We start from the raw sequence: 18886 nt of genomic DNA, 5'->3' as shown, positions 1-18886 counted from the left end.
GATGTGGATGTTAAAGTCGGAATGGTTGTTCAGCCCATGGTAGCTTGTTGGTTGTCATGACCGCAGACTGTGGGCCGGTCCATAAACTCAGCTGACCTTGCTATTGCGGGGAGTTGTTTGACCACCAGGGGGTTTCATTAAGGATAGTGATGGCGTTCGTATATCTGGGGGCCTGAGCGATGAGTGTACGAGTGTGTTGCAGAAGAGGAATCCATGGGAGATTGCAAGTGGAGTACAGTTTGTTGCTCCCACGGTCCCCAAGACGGTCGGGAAGCACATATGCATTACAAGGGAGTTTCTACATATGACAGCATGACAAATGACAACAGATTAGAAGAGTATCTATTTCTAACACTCGGAGGGTTATGGAGTGCAGTCAAGTCAACCAAGATATGTACAAAGAAGAATCCCCGAAAGGTAAGCAGTGACAACAAAAAAGAAGTAAGCCGTCCTAATGCGCCAGGCTAACGAACTCCAACCTGTATGCAAATGGGTAGGTAGTGCTCTATAAGGTAAGTAAGAATCAAACAAAAATCAAACAAAGCGAAAGCAGTAGTACAACAGATTGACCCCCACAGACGCCGAGAAGAACACACTCGTATTCCAGATTACAGCGAAAGCTCAAAGAATGGTAACGTATTAGGTTGAAAGGCGCTTATAGCAAAACAGATGGCTGGTATCCATCAGGGTACTTTTGAATGATAGAACACAGTGAAGGGAGTTAGGGGTGGAGCAAGCGTATTCGGTACTCCTTGGTGTAGGGTAGGGCGTTGAAAGAACGGATGAGCAGCGTATTTATGACTGGCTTTGGTTTTGGCTGTTGTGGCTATGGGTTCGGCTGTGAGTTTGGCTGTGGCTCGTGCTCTGATTAGATCGAGATCGAGATCGTCTGCTGTGGCTCGATGGTTCGAGAGAGGGAGGTGCGTGTTCAAAGAAAGGGATCAAATCAGGGTTCTGACTTGGTGGTGTCGACGATGTAAGGGAGTACTCGCCGACGATATTGTCGTCCGGCGCGGTATCAGGGTGGACCTCGATGCCCGGTTGCCTGTTGAATCCGCCGTTGTTGTTGAAGTCGAATTTAAATGTCTCTCCCTCTTGCGGTCTCTCAATCGGCGACCAGCCGGCGATACTACCTGCTATGACACCTGCCATTGCAGCGGCGGGGCCAAAGGCCGAGTTTGAGCGCGAACGCGTGCGGGTTCTTGATCGAGAGTCTGGAGTCGCAGGGAGCGGTGGAGTGCCATCGCTGCTGTCACCTACAGGAGTTCCAGGAACCGAGTTCTCTCGAGATCTGGAGCCACTGCGGGACCGCGGGAGGAACTCTTGAGGGTGCTGTAGCTTGTGCGCCAAATTCCTCATCCGGCCTCCACGAAGCGACTTGAAGAACCTGAGCTGGTCTCGGATTTCCTCAAGGGCAGGGTTCCATTCAAATCGTCGATCCTCGTCCGATACAATGAGTTCTGGACGCTTCTTGCGCCTTTCAAAGTTCGGAACAAGCTTGCGAAGGAATTCATCCGGAATGCATCGGATAATCACAGCAACCGGGAGCGAGATGACACCAAGAATAAGACAAACTGCCCATTGAGGGCCGTCAAGTCGGGTGACGGAGAACGCGTGTCCACCAACGAAGATGATCAAAACCTGGCCACCAACAATGATGAACTGAATGCCAATAAACCACCAGTTGCGGAAAACTCCTTCGAAAATGTTGAGTCGATTATCCAGACGACGGGAGCTGAAACAGATTAGCACAGTTCCTCCATGTCACAATGTCTATACTCACTTCCATTGATTGAAGATCTGCTGCCAGACAAACGTATTGAACACAACCGTCGTGAGCTTCGTATTCGCATTGGATTCTGAAAAATCAATCAATCCTTTCAGAAGAGACCTTCCAGCAAAGTTCAAGATGAGCGTAACAACCAGCTGGTAGATGCTCTGTCCGATGATCATCTTCCACATTGTCAAGCTGATCAAGGGCGCAGATTTCGGTTCAGGTCGGCGGTTAAGGATAGAGGGCGAGGGAGGATCAGTTGCTAGTATGGTTAGCTCATGTGCAAAAGAGTTCGAAATCGCGACTTACCAAGAGCGAGCGCAGCAAAGGTATCCATGATCAAATTAACCCACAAAAGCTGAACTGCTGTGAGGACAGACTCTTCATCACCGCTAGCCACTGCGGAGATAAACGTGAGGAGGACAGCAGTAATGTTGACCGTGATTTGGAACTATATACCTTATTAGCGGTTGCTACAACCTTGGGGTTAGGAAACATACCTGCAAGAACTTCTTGACGGCATCATTGACAGTTCTACCCCAGGCCATGGCCTTGACGATGGAAGCAAAGTTGTCGTCCATCAAAATGATATCGGATGCCTCCTTGGCAACTTCAGTACCTGTAATTCCCATGGAAAAGCCGACATCTGCCGTCTTCAAAGCTTGAGCGTCATTTGTGCCGTCACCAGTAACTGCAACCGTTTCACCGAGTTTCTTAAGGTGAGAGACCAAAATCTTCTTGTCATCAGGACTAGACCTAGCAAGGACTTGCAACCTTGGGATGATCTGCGTCATCTGGCGATTGCTAAGCTTGCGGAACTTGGGCCCTTCAATAGCAACACCACCAGGAGTAAAAATTCCACATTCTTGGGCAATTGCCTTGGCAGTCACAATGTTATCACCAGTAACCATACGCACAAAGACACCGGCACGCTGACACTGCTGGACAGACTCCGTTACACCGGCTCGAAGAGGATCTTGAATACCGAAAACGCCAAACATGACCATGTCTTTGAAAATGTGGTCGAAGGATGCGAGTGAACGGTCTTCTTCCTGGGTGGGGGCGCCTCGGGGAGGCCATTCGGTAAAGTCGCGGTAGACGAGACCAATAGTTCGCAGGGATTGGGTGGCGTAGCTGTTGATAACGTTGTCAAGTTTCGAACGATCCTTGTCATCTAGAGGTCCCTCCTCGAGGCCCTTGGTAGGATCCCGGACAATTCTTGTCGACTTGTTTAGAAGGACTTCTGAGGCACCCTTGACCAACATGCGATACTTCTTGCCGTTGTCAATCTTGATCACAACCGCCATACACTTGCGTCCTGAATCAAAGGGAACCATTTGAGCAATAGAGGCGTTGTCCCGAGCCTCACTCAGCGAGCCGAGACCGAGGTATGTTCGCGCAAAGCCAAGGAGAGCAGTTTCGGTCTTTGATCCGATAAAGATTGTGCTCCCTTCCTCTTCTCCTTCGAATGCGGTCGAATTGAGTACGATCGAGTCGACGAGGAGTTCTTTGACCGGTTGGCTGAGACTTGACGTGAACTCAGACGGAGACAAGGCGTTACCGGAGTCGGAAGCCGGCTGTTGCGTAGGTGAGTTTGACGCAGGAGACGATGCTTGCGATTTGCCACCGAATTTAGTTTTGGTGCCTAGAGTAGCAGCAACAGCGGTCATTTTGTTCTCTGTCAGAGTACCCGTCTTATCGGAACAGATGGTGGTTGCATTTCCCATAGTTTCACAAGCTCTTAGCAGGCGGACCAAGTTGTTGTCCTTGAGCATACGAGTCGTAGCGAACGCAAGCGCGAGGGTTACAGCCAGAGGTAAACCCTCAGGCACGGCAACAACAATGACAGTTACAGCGACAATGAAAATCTGCAGGAAAGCCTGACCCTTGTCATCGGGGGTTCCAAGACCCTTCAACTGAGCGAGGAACTTGATGAACAAAACCACGAAAAGTAGCAGACCAGCAGCCAAACCGAGCTTTGCGATATACTCAGCAAGGACGTTCAGCTTCGTCTGGAGCGGTGTTGTTTGGCCCTCGTCCTGAAGAGACATCATAGTCTTGCCGTAAGTCGAGTTCACTCCCACAGCTGTGACCAGGAAAGTTCCAACACCTTCTGATACCTTGGCACCGGATACGATGAACGGGTCCTGCTTGGAAAGGTTCTCATGCCGTTCGATAGCACGGTAGACCTCCTGTGCAGGAGATTTGCGAAGAACGTCTGATTCACCTGTAGCAGAGGATTCATCGCATTTGACATTGTGACCGCTGATATAAATGCCGTCAACTGGAACAAGGTCACCGGGTTCGAGGTGCATGATATCGCCAACAAGGAGATCGTAGACGGAGATTTCGGTCATCTTTCCAGAACGAATAACTTTGACCATTCGATCCTCCTTCTTCTTGTTCAGCTTCACAAATTGTCGTTCCTTTTGCCAGTCGTTGGCGGCTCCAACAACCACAACAATCAAAATAGCAACAATGATGGCAACACCTTCGACCCATTGAACACGAGGCTCTCCGGGCTTGGCTGTAAGTGACTGGTAGATACCCAACGCAAGCGAGATAATAGCGGCCACCGTCAGCAAGATGAGCACTTTGTCGTTGTAGGCAAGCCACGCCAGTTCGAGTATGCTCTTGGTCTTCTTTTCGGGCAATTTGTTGGGACCATATACACGCTTGCGATCGGTGTATGCATTTTCGGACTGTTTGTGAGGTGTTGTATCTGCTCGGGATGGCGCCGGGGGTTGCGTTTCGGCGGCGGGCTTTGGCAGAGATTCGGGGCTGCTCGTTGATGTTGCTTCGTCAAAGCTGACAGAGCCCTCCAATTCTGCTTCGTCCAAGCTCAAACCACTGCGTACATCACTCCTCAAACCCTTGGCAAGACCAGCAAGACCGCCAAGCGCGTAGAATGCGCCAAGACTCTTGGGGTTCAACAATTTGTTCAGCTGGCCCGGTGAAAAGGCGAAATTGTTGTTCTCGACCTCAAATTCCGCCTCGCGACCAGGGTCCGGCTGCAGAGCTTCCTCATAGTCCTCGATGTTATTTGCCGCAGCGCTCGTGCTTCCATTTGAATGTGATTCGGCTCCATTCGATGAGTCCTCAGACTCCAGTGAGTTTCCACGAGATCGGGCACCAGGTACGGAAAGGTAGTTGGAATGACCCATCGAGTCCGTCATTTTCGAAGTCGGCGATAGATGGTGAGGAGATGGGGAAGTTGGTCTACTGTCGTGCTCTCTGGCGTCTGACGAAGCATACGAACGTACCGAAGGGGCCGACCGAGTATCTGAAGGAGAAACAGCGTTGCTACTCAGGAGCGCACTTGTATCTGTGTGGTCGACATGGTTAATAGGTCGAGATTGCGCAGCTTCGACTTGAGGTGGAGGGTTGGAGTCGGAGGGAGTGACGGCGGAAGTGTCGATTGTTATAGTGGGAGCTCGTTCTCGGCGGAGCGGCGTTGCAGGAGACTGTCTGGAATCATCATTCTCGCTCGACGCTCTTGGCTCTGACATGATCGACCAAGGGTGAGACAAGACTCCTCAAAGAGGCTCAGATAAAGGGATGCTAAAGTTTTAAGAATGTGACTCCCGGAAGGAGCAACTCTGGGGGCAATGCGAGGCGGTCATCAAAAGCGGCGCCAGGCTAGCAAGAGACAAAAGCACCCATTCCCAGGCGAATTGACAACGCACTCTTGATTAGTGGACAGCTCCCAAGCAGGATGTGATGAAAACTGGAAAGCTGCTGAGGCTGCGTGTGCCCGAAAGCCACCCAATGCGGGATAGACAAAGGCAGGAGAAGCAACTAAGGTTCAGGCGTCGCAGCCAAAGAATGCGCTCAAGGGGACGGAAGAGCTAATGGAGCGAACATGGGCGAGGATGGGGAGGCGTGAGGGAGGGTGAATGAGGAGAAGTGGAAGAAGAGAGACTAGAGGTGGTGACGAAAAGAGACGAAAAGAGAGAAAGCAACGTTGCGCAGGACCCTGAGCAATAGAAAATCACGGGTAAATACTCTAATTACTCAAAGACTAATAGTTTAATACGTTCGGCTGCCGTCACTCCACGGGTCCCACCCGCGATCTGGACCTGAAGGGGTCTCGTATTCGTTACCATGATGAGCTGTCGCTCTACACTTAAGCTACGGTTAACTGTACCACTGCATTCGTATACGAGATGCAGTATCTGACAGTCAGTTTCGCTTACTCCAGTTACTCTCGATGATATTATCATCCTCAAAACACCCAAGACCTCCTTTTATGGATCCGCAGATTGCCACAAGAATAAGAAACGGAGCTTGACCAGCTCGGCGCACCTTACTCGCTGCTGCCATTTGCACTGCCTCGTTCCCGCCCGGACGTCTCCATCTCCCAGTAAGTCCAGACTCTTCGCTGATACAATTTGACAATTGACACAACCAGACTTTCATATGAACACTTGAACAGTTCTCCAACTTTACTTTTCTCCCTGGAATCTGGATACGAGGCTTTTCTCTAGGATCACTCGATACGAGCCGCCAACTGGCAGATCCTGCACCACCAATCCAACCACTCACCAGTCACCACACTGGCCTCACTCCACGCCTCCCAGACCCTTTCGCTCAACAACAAATCAATAATGGCGGAATTATACAGGAAATCAGCAATAATGCGCCCACCTGCTGGTTCTTCAAACTCGCATTCGCACCAAGCATGGACAAGCAAATAGTGTTGATGAGACTTCTGAATTCGGCGTCTTGGCAGAGGCTGTGCAAAACCTCTCCACATCCTCCAGAGCTGCTAATTCAGTGAGGTGGTCTCTGAGACATTCAGACGAAGCTTCACTATCGCCCTGCTATTCTTCTTCATTGGCCGCCAGCAATCTTCTCACAGAGTCAAGACTTTTGACTATTTTCTAGCGTTGCTGGGTCAGGTTCTAGCATGCCTTGATTTGGCATCGCCGCTGTACTTCGCATCACCATGGCCACACCACCATCCATCATGCAAAGCAATCCTTGTTTCGTGGGCAGTGACGATCATGCTGTTCGCCTCGGTGCAGGTGTCTTGCAAATGCAACTGCTGTATGCAAGTGCACCTGCTCTGTGATCATCACAAGCGACCTTTGCTGTCGAAAGCCCAACAAAGCCCTGTCCGATCTTCAACAAAGTGACTTGGAATCCAACACCAGGCCACGAGTCCAACAGAAGCATGACGTGTATTCCCGTCCTTCAAGTGGATGAACGCGAACGAGCCTATCACGTTTCAGCCGGCCTGAAATATCGAGCACTCCAAATCCTGTAGTATCCGTATGTGTAAGTGTATGTGTATTTCGAACTTCGTACGACTACGACGGAGTCTCTCCGTTTAAGGTCTCACTCCGTCCACCCACCTCCGAGGCTATCGTTTGACTTGATTAAAGTGAAACAACGAAGAATTTGGCCCGGGCCTCGATCAATGAAGATTCTAGAAAATAACGGTCAGTCGTTGAAGAATTGATGGATCTGATCTGATTCAACAATATTTTGAACTCTCTAATAAAACGTTTGTTGAAGCCTGGACTCGTCAAACCTAGACTCCGACCTCTGGAACATGTTTGTCACCATCGTGGCGGTGTCTACAGTATACGTAGTCAGTAATCAGCCTGCAATGAACTACACTCAAGTGGTCAGATCCCAGCCAACGCGTAACGTGGGTCGAACGCCTCCACGGCGTCGTACGTCTCCTCTGCCTACCAGTGCAAACTGTCAACGCCGCAGGGAAGTACTACCCTGTACAGTACAAGATAAACTCATCGCCACAATGGTTCCAGAACTCAATCTACACAGAGTGATTCAATTGCACGCTGAGTACAGAGTACATCTCATTGGTCCTGGCCCAGTGGCGTTTTACCCGACCTGTGCTCAACGCTAGGCAGACTATACCTATTAACTAACAAAAACTTTCCCAAGTCTACGGCGTATGTATCGCTAAGGCAAATCCTTTTACTACTGGTTACAGGATGTATAGAAAGTCGGAAGATCGTGCCCATATGGATGTACTGTACCTAGGTAGGTAGGTGCAAAGCACCATATAAACAACTTCTAGTACCTAGATCATGGTATTCTCCTTCTAATAGCGATATTGTAAGATAGTACAAGATGTTTATTCAGGCTTTAACCTTATTATATTTGGTTTATTTCCTTTGGGGATCTGACTTGTTGGTTGGAGTCAAGTCAAGTCCTCGCAAATGGCCGGGCCCAGCTGTTCAAGGTACCTACGTGGACATAGGTGGCGAGACCTCCTACAAGGGTCCATATTTTACGGCGGGAATCTGGCAAAGAATTCTTGACAGGCGTAGACATATAACAGCTATACTTATCACCACCTATTAATACAGTCAAAGTGCGCGCGCTTATAGGTTATCGATCAGCTCCTCCGCCTGCGCCGCAACTGCAGTAGAACGTCCTTCCCGTCAGCAACACTTGCAATTCCCGGCGTGGGCTTCGACAGATCCGCCCTCGTAAGAGCTTTGCCCATGCTGCTGGATGCCCCCTTGTCTCCATCCCCAGTAGTTGCATGGTCAACAACATGTCCACCTCCGGCTGCGCATTGACGAACATCAAACTGACCAAATAAACACGCAATGAACGTAAAGACGGCATTTTTGGCCAGGAACCTGCCCGGGCAAGCATTTTTGCCTGCCCCCCACGGTCGATACGCAATGTTAGATCTGAGCGTGCTGTCCTGGAGGAAGCGCTCTGGCTGGAGCGTTTCAGGCGTTGGGCCCCAGGTTGTAGGGTCGAGGTGCAGCTGGCGGTAGAGGATCTGGTCATCATTCTTCATGGTTATTTGTTTGTATCTACTGGTTATGAAACAGGAGGTTGATTGCGAGGGCTTATATGGTAGGGATTGAATGCATGCACACCATACATACCAGGACCCTTTTTCCCTGTCGCAATCGCCGGCCCCCGATTGTAGTTGTTGAGACGACGTCCCGCGCCATAGGACTCGTCATGGTCAGCCGCATCACCTCGCCGAAGAGCGAGTCGAGCTTGGGGCACTTCTCTGATACTAAGTAGTGGTGATCGATTCTCACGTCGTCTGGTCCCATCAGCACAATGGCTGGCTGGATCTCCTTGGTGATGGCTTCGACGAGAGTCGGGTCGTCGAGTATGCAAGAGACAACCCAAAACGCCGTCTTGAACATGTTGCCTAGAATCCTGCCGTTGGTTGCTATGTTAGCTTGGAAGAAGCGGGGGGGGGGGGGGGTTTTCTTCTTTTAGTACGGTGCTAGGTAGATGCGACCTACGCCCAGGTCTGAAGCATGAACAGCCGACCAATATCCTCATTGCTGATGATTTCCAGGTGTCGGAGGAGGCGCTCCACCGCATCAACCCAGAAGTTATCGTGCCCTCGCTTCCCAGCCGGAACGGCAAAGTACCTAGTAAAGGCGTTGACTAGCCCGTGCTGCGCAGCTAGCATATCCCTGCTAAGAAAATGCGGAAGTCCGAATACAAATTTCCAGTTTACTTTCTCCCAGATCATGTACTGCGGTATGAGGCCAGGGTACAGATGAAAGAGAAGATCCCCGTAGTACGCTCTGACGACGCCTTCCACCAATGCCTTTACGCACAAATCGTGCAGTGAGATGACAACATCTCCGGCAGAGCCTGATAGAGAGGCACCACTTACTTGCTGGAGGCTGTCCGGTTTAAACGCCGCCTGGATCCGCGGGATGATATCCGCCTCCAGGAATGCATCTAGCCGAGGTCCCGGCGAGAGATGCACTCGGTACATCTCCATCATTGCTTCTGTTGGATTCAGTGTACGGGGATTGTTGTTGTTGTTGTTGTTCGAGTCCCAAGCCGATGCGCTTGCATCAGGCTCAGTAGTGAAGAGTCGATCCGCAACCGCCTGTGTTATTCCCAGGCGCTTGTATATCTCTTGCGTGAGCAGGTCACGGGATACACTTGTCGATTTCCGACTGATCTCAGCTGCGTCGTTGGGATCTGAAATAATGTACAGAGTCTGCCCGGCGAAGGTGATCGCGAATGGCTCTTTGTTGCGATTTCGTTTTCTGTACGGCTGCTCGTCAGTGACTCGAAGGAGGACTAGTCAGGAGAGAGAGAAGGGGGGGGAGCAATCGTGGAATGGACAGCAGTACATTGCGTGGGCAGCGGCACTATTGAAATCGGCAACGAAGCCTATGTGCCCTGGGTAGGCAGCATTTTATGTTAATTGAGCACAGTGACTATGGCTGGTTGATTCAGATAAACATAGTGTACTGTACCAAGAACTAGATTTCGAGGCCATCAGTTGATCGCCGGTCAGTCAGGCACGGTGTAAGCGATCTGGGATAGGTAGAAGCATACACGGAATCCAGTATGGGACCTCTCTTGGATCCTCAGGGTAGAGAGCGGGACTGATGGTGAAGCGCCATAGCCGCCAGGTGATGAGGCTGAAGAGGCCGAGCTGGCAGATTGGCGATTCCACAAGGGACTGGGCGAGAACCGAGAGCCCTGATATCGCAGCGCTGAGGATGCTCATTTTCGTTGTTGTGAGGAAGGTAGGTACTTGTGGAGATAGATAGGATCGCTCGGCAGCAAGAGTGAGATGTCGAGGATGAAAAGTCCAAGCACCGGGCAGGCGAGTTCAGATCCCCAGTCAACCGGTGACTAAGGTGAAAAGAGTCTTCTAGGATGATGCCTGTTGATGATCACTGTAGCAAAGATCCCTGTGAGCGCCCACTGACGGGCCGGGCAGTGCAGGCGCCCGCGCATTGGTATATGAACCGACGGCATTGTACCCCTCTATGCTGTATTACTGAGGTTCACACGGTCACTGCCAGTACCAAACTGGCATGTCAGTATTTTCTTCTGCTGAGCGTGCTTTTGTTTGTGGATCGAGCCTCGTCCAGGCCATTCATGAATCTTACCCCCCGAGGAATACTGTAATACGCAGTCCGAAATGACTGAAGTCAAGCTTAATGTGTACTGCGACTGCTGTGTCGTCAAACTCTTTTCGAGGAATCAGACGTAAGTAAGATCGGCCTCTGGACTATGCACCTAGGATATTATCATAGTGGACGGCAATACGTCCAGTTTAGTCTCAACCCAGGCCAGAAATCTCGCCCATACAGTTCTGACATTCATATAATCAAGGGATTCTCGTTCGCTCCCGTCTTTCAAGAGTTGACACCAGCATTTGTCCGCCTCTTGCTGAATACCACCCGCGTCGACGCGTAGGGCATCCGGAAATCCTCCCAAGCCCACCACCTCGGCACCTTAGGGTCCGCCAGTTGTAAGGAATAATTGATCACAATGTGCACAATAACAATCTTGATAATGAAACTAGCATGGTGTCTCCCCGGGCTAAATGAGATTGGTTAGAATAGGTTACATCTAAGACAGACTGATGGATATTGAACATACCAGGCGAGGGATCCATAGCCCCAGATCAAGTGGCTCTCAGAGACATCAGTAAATTTGCGTGATGTATCCTTGCACCGCCCGTTGAGGAACCGCTTGCCATCGAATTGCTCGGGGTCCGGGTAGATGCATCTATTGCGTGCGACGCCATACCAGGGCACACATAGGATTGATCCAGCGCGGACAGAGGGTGATCCGGACGAGAATGTATAGTCAGTCAAGGCCTTGCGACGGATTGCGACTACACCCAGAGTCCCAATGAGAATGTATTAGAGACATATACACGTAGGGCCAAGCGGCTAGGACCAGACCCGAGACGTCCACTTACCTCTGTCCAACAAATTCACTCGTGCCGTCTCCCGCATAAAACTATCCAAGAGTGGTAGCTGGTTGATTTTGCTTGCGAGGTCGTCTTGGTTCTGCAGGGCTTCGTGTCGAAGCGCATCCTGCCAGTCTGGCCGCAGGCTCAGTTCAATCAGAATTGCATGCAGATTTACCCGTGGCTGGTGCGAGGCTGCTAGCCAGAGGCCCAGGATTGACTGTGAAAGTACATCTGGGGTCCAGTAGCTGCGGTTCGGCGCCGATAGGTCCATCAGGCGGTAGAGGAGCGTTAACTGTGGACCACGTTCAGTCAGTCGGAGTAGTCGACTTCCAAAAGTCTAGCGCATACCCTCTTGGTCTCTGATTTTTCATCTAAGCTGTTGATTCCAGCAGCCATGGCGTTTTTCAGTGTGTCTTGGATCAAATGCATTGCCGCTCCGCGGTTGGTGATTATGGCGTGGGCAAGACTATAGGAGTGAGTTAATAGGTATAAGCGCGATTCGACTGCCAACTCCTAACATACGGTGCAAGCAATCTTGGTGTTAGCTGGAAGGCAGCCGAACATGCCTTGATCTGGCGTGAAAAGTCCAAAAGCGCGTCTTGGAGTCGCGGATCAGACGCTGTTAACAGGTTATCCATCTGGATGGTGTGCTTGTCAAGTTGTCATGGTGGGAAAGAAACACTGACCCATCTTTTCCCCAAAAAACCACACGCCCATGAGACGTGAGAGGACAGTTTCGCTGAATAAAGCTAGCCGGATAGTTCTTGTGTCTTCTTGCAAGAGCGCTCAATTAGTGACACATTGTACCTAGGCAGGGTGCCCTAGGATCCAGTTTGCACCGATCTACCCAACGTACCAGAAGGAAGCTGGGCATCCACAAAACTCTTCAAGTGGCGATGAAGATGCGGATATAGCTCCTGAAACTGGGCTGGACCTTGCACCCGAAGAACCCGGCCAAACAGGCGTGACTTCCTCGTGTTGATCTCATTACCGTCGACGCCATTCAGAGTATGTTGGAACCCAAATATCTGGGGGGTGTCAGAACCTTGCCTTGGCAATCGTATGTTGGCTGAGCTTACGTCTGCATAGACAGCCCGCTGCGATAATACTGGTGTCTCGCTGAGCTCGGTCATCATTTTCTTTGTTGCTGGGATCATAATTGGTTTTGGTGCCCAGGGGCGGTAGTATTGATGGTCTCGCTAGGACGGTCAGGACATCTTCGCTCGTGATCGGAGCACGTACGTAGTCTCGGACTATCTTCCGGATGCTGTCAATGGGAATGTTCTGTTTGTGGATGGATGTTTTAGTTCGCAGTGACAAAGATGAGGGGGCACACCCGACCGTACCTGGAGCACCAAGTAGTACAGCTCGTTTGCTATCAGTAGCGCGCAGGCTATTGCAAAGAGCGAGGAGCAGAGGGCCTCAGGCATTGTTTTGGTGATGGTAGGTGTGTTCATCTTCGTGATGGACTCGGTAGGTTCATACAGCCTCCGGGGCAGATGGAATAAGGTAGTCTGTGCGTTCACCCAGAAGATTTGGACAAGAGTCTCCAGCCCTATCTTGAACTGGTTCTGAACTGGCGTCTATCTTGTAGCGTAGGATTGCACTATTACCTCTGGCCTGCATACAAGCAGAATACAGACAGAACCAAAACAGGCCTGAACTAGTTGGTACCATGACATGAACATGAACATAATAATAGCAACTAGCAAGGGTACTGCTTTGTCCTAAACAACTGCAGAAAGTGAGGGTTATGCTTATATGCAGATCAGAAGTAGTCATACTATCAGCAGCTAACCAAGTTGCTCCCAGAATATCCCGAATATGCATGGCACTGCAAAGGGGAAGTGTCAGACAAACCTGGACCTTGGATACTACAGTGGTTCTGTAAGCCATGATAGGCTGCCACGGATGAATTCATGCTATAGCTTCCCAATTCACCAAGGCGCGTAAGGCTTCCTAGTTCAATCTCGAATCGGCCCGGACCAGCTTGTGGCCAGGCGAGCAGGGAATGGAGCGATATCTCTTGTGCCTTCATCTTTCCTACTGAGCGGTGTGTGCGTATTGTGAAGGATACCAAGAGTGACGTACTTGCTATTGGCCAGCCTACCTATGGCATAGCGTGCTTTACAGAGGATACCAGCACCTCCCTCGAATGCTGCACCAGTTCATAGCTCTGTTGGATCCCGCCAGCGTCTACCCCAGCTCCTACCCCCTCTCCTTGGCCTTCTCCACTGCTGTGAATCCGCGTCGTCACACCTGTCGAAATATCGTGCGAATCCATGTGTATGTACGGCCTCTTACTCGCCGACCGCGGGGATCTCAGAGTCCTAGCCGCCGAACCATCTGGCTCGCTCTTCCGGCTCCTGTCTGCGCCACTGAGCCGACTCCACGCCGAGCCAAAGAGTCGGCCCAGTGGATGCTCCTGGCTGCGGAAAAGGAGCGCCATTGAGGGCATACAGCTGGCCGTGATCCCCACGCACATCTCCATTATGCACATAATCAGCACAGGCAGGGTGTAGTGGCTGAAGTCTTCTGGGTGGAGGAAAAGAGTGTGTTTATAGTAGATACTCAATGAGGAGGCGATACAGGCGCTAGATGCGTTGGTCAGTTAGCCAGTCCGGAAGGTCGGGGTCGTTAGGTGGGGAAAGACGCAAACAACGCACGCAACGCCAGTAGCAAAGACAGCCAGCACGCCCAATTTCTTCTTCGTTGACATTTGCAGCTGCCAGACAGATGCTATAGGTAGGACCAGGATATATACATCGAGGACTAGGCTGCCCGCAGCGATGGGCATCATCCAATCCTCTATTCTGGCGTACCGCGGATCTAGGAACGACTCGGTCCAGCTCTGGCCCGGCGCAGGGGAGGTGAAATACAGAGTCACAATAAGGATAATGGTGTAGAAGGCCCAGTTGGCGAAAAGACCAGCGTATATCGCAAAGCGCTGGATCGCTAAAGGTCGGAATATTTGCAGATACATCAGGAGGAAGGTTGTCTTGATAAATGCCCAGACAATTGTTGTAGTCCAGTTCGAGAGGTAGCCAGCCTGTTCTGGTCAGCAATCATCCGGACAGTGAGACATAGAGCACTGACGATGATGAACCGGTTGCTCAGGAAACGAGCAAGCGACAAATTATAGTTATGCGTCCCATAGCCGCTCGTCACCGCTGGTATACCATTAATTAGCAGCCGTCGTTTCTGGCAGGAGGTTTAGGTACCGAAGATGCAAATTCCGAAGTAGACACAGGTACCTAGCTGTGAGACTGTAAGCAAATTGGTCTACAGTAATTCGGAAGGGGTATCTTACGACTCCGACGAGCGCAGTCCCTGAGTAGCGATAGGTATGGACAGCAGATAACGTATGGAGGCAAGGTACACTTACAATCGTCGGCTTTGAACGCTTTTTGGATAGCCAGCCGTGTGTAGAATCTTAGACCTGCCGCGACGGCCATGGTAGCCATGGCACAACTGCCAATGATGGTGAGCAAATAGCCTGTTGACGGTGGATCAATGAGGTTCGGGATGACACCAGGCGGCGGCACGCCAGCAGGGGTACGTGCCATCTCCTCTGCTGTCATATTGGCAAATGCGGCCATCTTAGCCTTTTGTGAGGACACAATGACTCTTTCTGTGTTGAAGTTTTTCTCCGCAAAGTGGAAAAGGGGTGCTTATATTCAGCTGGGGACTAGCACATCCTACGTCTTTCTAGAAGTCATATGGGATAGTGGGAATCTGACAACCCCATCCAAGGGTTTCAGTGGGATAATTCACAGCCTCTAGGTTGTACAGCTTGATTGCCAATTAAGCAGGATAGTGCTGTATTTGTAATGCATCAATCACGCCTCTGAAGCAGTTAGGTAGGGAAACCATTATATCTTACCACAGCCCTTGTGCAGAGTCCATTGCCCTTCGAGCCAATAGCCTGGGGCAGTCCGAGACGTCCGTGAATCCCGGATCAGCAGCAAGGATTTGATAAGTGGGTGAGATCTGTGCTCTGTAGGCGCTGGTTGAGAGCGCTGCTCTTGCGCCATGGTAACCTGGTTGACTCTGCATTGGAGGTGACGGGCGGGATTTGAAATACAGCTCGTACCACACGAGTAAGGCCTTTGATTGGCAGTCTACCTCTTGGGTACTGTAAGCTTACCAAGATAGGTGCGCCCTGCAAACAAAGATTTGGACTGTCCCCATATGTCATCCATCTTATTTCCTGGGCTGCTTCCTGCTACAGTCCACCAGTTCTCCGGCCACCTCAGCTTACCGAGAATCCGAAATGGCATCCAGAAAGACAGTACTCATCACGGGCTGTAGTGACGACGGCATTGGATCTGGCCTAGCCCTCACCTTCCAGCAGCGAGGTTACCATGTCTTTGCAACTGCTCGCAATCCAGAAAAAATGGCCAAGCTCCGCGACCTTGCCAATGTTACTCTGCTAACTCTGGATGTCTGCAACAAGGACCATATCACTGCAGCCGTTGAGGCTGTTACAAACCATACCCACGGCAAGCTCGACTACCTAGTCAACAACGCGGCGCGTAACCATTTCATGCCCATCCTCGATGAAGACCTGGAGACTACAAAGAAGCTCTACGAGACTAACGTCTGGAGTCCTCTTGCCGTGACGCAGGCCTTTGCTCCGTTACTCATCAGTGCTCGCGGCACTATCACCTTCATCACGTCGATATCGGGTCACCTCAATGTTCCATATATGGGTATGTCTCTTAAAGCCGTACCTTCTAATGAATGAACGAATGCCATCTGACTCTATCTCGATTGTCAGGCACCTACGCCGCCTCCAAGCGCTCCGTCGAAATCATCGCCGAAACGCTCCGTCTCGAACTCGCCCCCTTCCACGTGCGAGTTTTATCCGTCGTCACCGGCGCGGTCAAGACAATGGGGCAGACTTATTTCAATGACTTTCAGCTTCCTGAGGGCTCGCTCTACAGGCCTATTGAACAGACGATTGCAACTCGTGCCCAGGGGGGCGATGGACACGCACGAGAGGACTTGATGGTGTATAGCAGGAGTGTGGTTAAGGAGATCACAAATGGCACATCGTCGAGGTTTTGGTGCGGAGCTGGCGCGGGCTTCATGCGCTTTGGATCGGCTTTGCTGCCTGGCTCTTTGCTGGTGAGTTCTCCTGCTGCTGCTACGACGGTCTTCTACCCCTCGACTAACTCTTTCTACTTAGGATAATGCTGTGTCACGGGGGACAGCTGTTGATGTTCTAGCTAGCCAGAACAAGTCTTGATTTGTCTAAACTAACATGCCTCAACAGCGATCGGTTTTCCTTCATTAGTGTATACGAGATCTAGTCTAGATAAACACAGGCTTTTGCTCGTCCACTATAGGTGCGCGATGCCTCTGTAAGCGCCCAAAATAACAATCATCACTCCATGCCCGGTGTGCTCCTGTGCGTTTGTCACAGAGCGCTGCAGTAGCGCTTACCCCAGCCTGGTTACAATAATCAAGACCAATGCAGCATGCTTACATTCTGTCCGGGACTGGGAGGGTACCACTGCCCCCGATACATAAAGGTCGTGCTTCCCGACCCCTCAGCCCGAGGTAGCTTGTGTATTCCTGTCAAGCAAGCAATCATGTTAGAACTGTTCGTCTTATCCGTCCTTATCGCATATGCTCATGCTTTATCTACTCAATCACATTGCGACGATCTCGCCGGCCTTCTACCAGGAAAAGTCTTTCTCCCAACCACCGAGACTTATGCCTCATCAGCAAGCTCGTACTACGCCCTCCAGGAACAGGAGCTCCGTCCTGCTTGCATCGTCACCCCTTCATCCACCGAGGACGTAGCCAAAGCAGTCAAAAGACTAGCTGAGATCCCCGAATCAACCTTCGCCATCCGGTCAGGCGGTCATTCCTCTGTTGCTGGGGCTGCGAATGCCCAAGACGGTGTCACCATTGACTTGCAGCAGCTGAACATCATTCAACCCAACGACGACCGAGCGGTTGTATCCATCGGAGCCGGCACCTTGTGGCAAAATGTGTACGATTTTCTTGTCCCCCGCGGTCTCGCCGTGCTCGGCGGCAGGACCGGCATTGTAGGCGTGGGTGGTCTTCTAACGGGTGGTAAGCCTCCGGCTATCTATGGTAGCTAAAGAACTTTGCTGTTAGGTGTCTACTAAAAAGCGCTATCGCAAGCAGGCGGCCTTTCCACATTCTCCCCCTCCCACGGCTTCGCCTGCGACAACATTGTAAACATGCAGGTTGTGCTGGCCTCTGGGGCAATCGTCAACGCGAACGCCACGCATGCCTCTGACCTTTTCGTGGCCCTCAAGGGCGGGCAGAACAACTTTGGCGTTGTTACGCGCTTTGACCTGGCGACCTTCCCACAGGGCGACTACTGGGGCGGTGCAATCCAGTACCCAGCGGCCGTAGATGCAGCGCAGCTCGACGCATTCCGAGCCTTCAAGACCTTGCCGCTTGATCCGTATGCAGAGGTCGAGCAAAGCTTCTTGTTCAACGCCTCCGCCGACCCCGACAGTGCGTACTACAGCTCGAATATCCTCTACTACGCCCGCCCTATTGTCGATGCTGCCGCGCTGCGTGTCTTCACTGGGATCCAGCCGCAGCAGTTCAATTCCATGCGCGTGTCGAATCTATCGGATTTCTCGAGTGAGTTGTCCGTTTTTCAACCGGTTGACCGGTAGTACGTGTTTACCTTTTTTTTTTTTGTCTCTTTTATTCCATTGCAGCGAGGAGGCCCACCCAACCATACTCCAACTCACGGTCACCAGCTCGGTCTACGCAACAACAACAATCCGCCTCTCCGAGACAATTCTCCCCGAAATCCATGCCCTCTGGAAAGCCTTCGCCCAAGCCCAAGCCCAAGCAAACGTCCCTGACTTCTTCGCCTCATTGACTTTCCAGTCCCTACCCCCCACCATCCCGACCTCACGCAATAGCCTCGGCTTCGCACCAGGCTCCCACCCAGAGGAATCGCTGGTCCTCGTCCTCACCTCCAACTTCTGGTCTGGCGCACGTGACTCGCCAGCAGTCCGTAATGCAACCCGCACACTGATAGAGGAAATCAACGCCCTGGCTAGAAGCGAGGGGCTGGCCGAGCGCTTCCTCTATATGAACTACGCCGATGCGTGGCAGGATGTTATTGAGGGGTATGGGCGAGAGGTTGTCCGGGAACTTGAACGCGTGGCAGCGGCGTATGATCCAAGGGGAGTCTTTCAGGGGAAGGTTCCAGGGGGGTTTAAGTTGTTTTCAACATGGTCGGAGGCCAGGAACTAGATAGATGCTACCTATATACCTACCTGTCACGCCCTGTCACGTGCGTGTCGGCCCGCCAAGCCTTTGTCGCCTCAGGCAGCGACTTACGATGTTGGAAGACCTGATGTTTTCCCAAGCGCTAGTAACCAATAGGACTAATTAAACAGCCCACACTT

The 18886-nt window shown here is 51.4% G+C and overlaps 4 protein-coding genes across 4 annotated transcripts; 2 read left to right on the top strand and 2 right to left on the bottom strand.

The window, feature by feature from the left end:
- Positions 1–342: 342 nt before the first annotated feature.
- On the bottom strand, positions 343–5916 carry pmcA (putative P-type calcium ATPase). Its single transcript, XM_073767496.1, has 4 exons — positions 2275–5916; positions 2084–2225; positions 1784–2036; positions 343–1735 (listed from the first exon to the last, which is right to left on the bottom strand). Exons 1-4 carry the CDS (start codon positions 5281–5283, stop codon positions 796–798), a joined length of 4344 nt encoding a protein of 1447 aa, XP_073632140.1. The 5' UTR covers positions 5284–5916; the 3' UTR covers positions 343–795.
- A 2162-nt stretch (positions 5917–8078) lies between these two features.
- On the bottom strand, positions 8079–15052 carry BDV14DRAFT_210948 (cytochrome P450; the record flags this gene model as incomplete). Its single annotated transcript, XM_073775998.1, has 17 exons — positions 8079–8546; positions 8656–8941; positions 9031–9776; positions 11005–11058; positions 11197–11390; positions 11478–11763; positions 11820–11937; positions 11994–12090; positions 12158–12241; positions 12328–12499; positions 12551–12666; positions 12808–12928; positions 13612–14065; positions 14138–14520; positions 14568–14641; positions 14693–14737; positions 14857–15052. The coding sequence occupies 17 exons, from the start codon at positions 15050–15052 to the stop codon at positions 8148–8150; spliced, it is 3825 nt and encodes a 1274-aa protein (XP_073632139.1). The 3' UTR covers positions 8079–8147.
- Positions 15053–15668: 616 nt separating this feature from the next.
- Positions 15669–17000, top strand: BDV14DRAFT_118973 (SDR family oxidoreductase). The gene is made up of 3 exons (XM_073765844.1): positions 15669–16183; positions 16252–16601; positions 16663–17000. The coding sequence occupies exons 1-3, from the start codon at positions 15745–15747 to the stop codon at positions 16720–16722; spliced, it is 849 nt and encodes a 282-aa protein (XP_073632138.1). The 5' UTR covers positions 15669–15744; the 3' UTR covers positions 16723–17000.
- Positions 17001–17676: 676 nt separating this feature from the next.
- On the top strand, positions 17677–18832 carry BDV14DRAFT_166475 (uncharacterized protein). Its single transcript, XM_073767495.1, has 2 exons — positions 17677–18138; positions 18227–18832. The coding sequence occupies exons 1-2, from the start codon at positions 17690–17692 to the stop codon at positions 18729–18731; spliced, it is 954 nt and encodes a 317-aa protein (XP_073632137.1). The 5' UTR covers positions 17677–17689; the 3' UTR covers positions 18732–18832.
- The last annotated feature ends 54 nt before the right edge of the window (positions 18833–18886 follow it).

The sequence above is a fragment of the Aspergillus stella-maris genome (genome assembly GCF_047715825.1).
Source record: "Aspergillus stella-maris strain CBS 113639 unplaced genomic scaffold BDV14scaffold_6, whole genome shotgun sequence".
Taxonomy (NCBI): Eukaryota; Fungi; Ascomycota; class Eurotiomycetes; order Eurotiales; family Aspergillaceae; genus Aspergillus; species Aspergillus stella-maris.
This window is presented reverse-complemented; position numbering and strand designations above follow the sequence as displayed.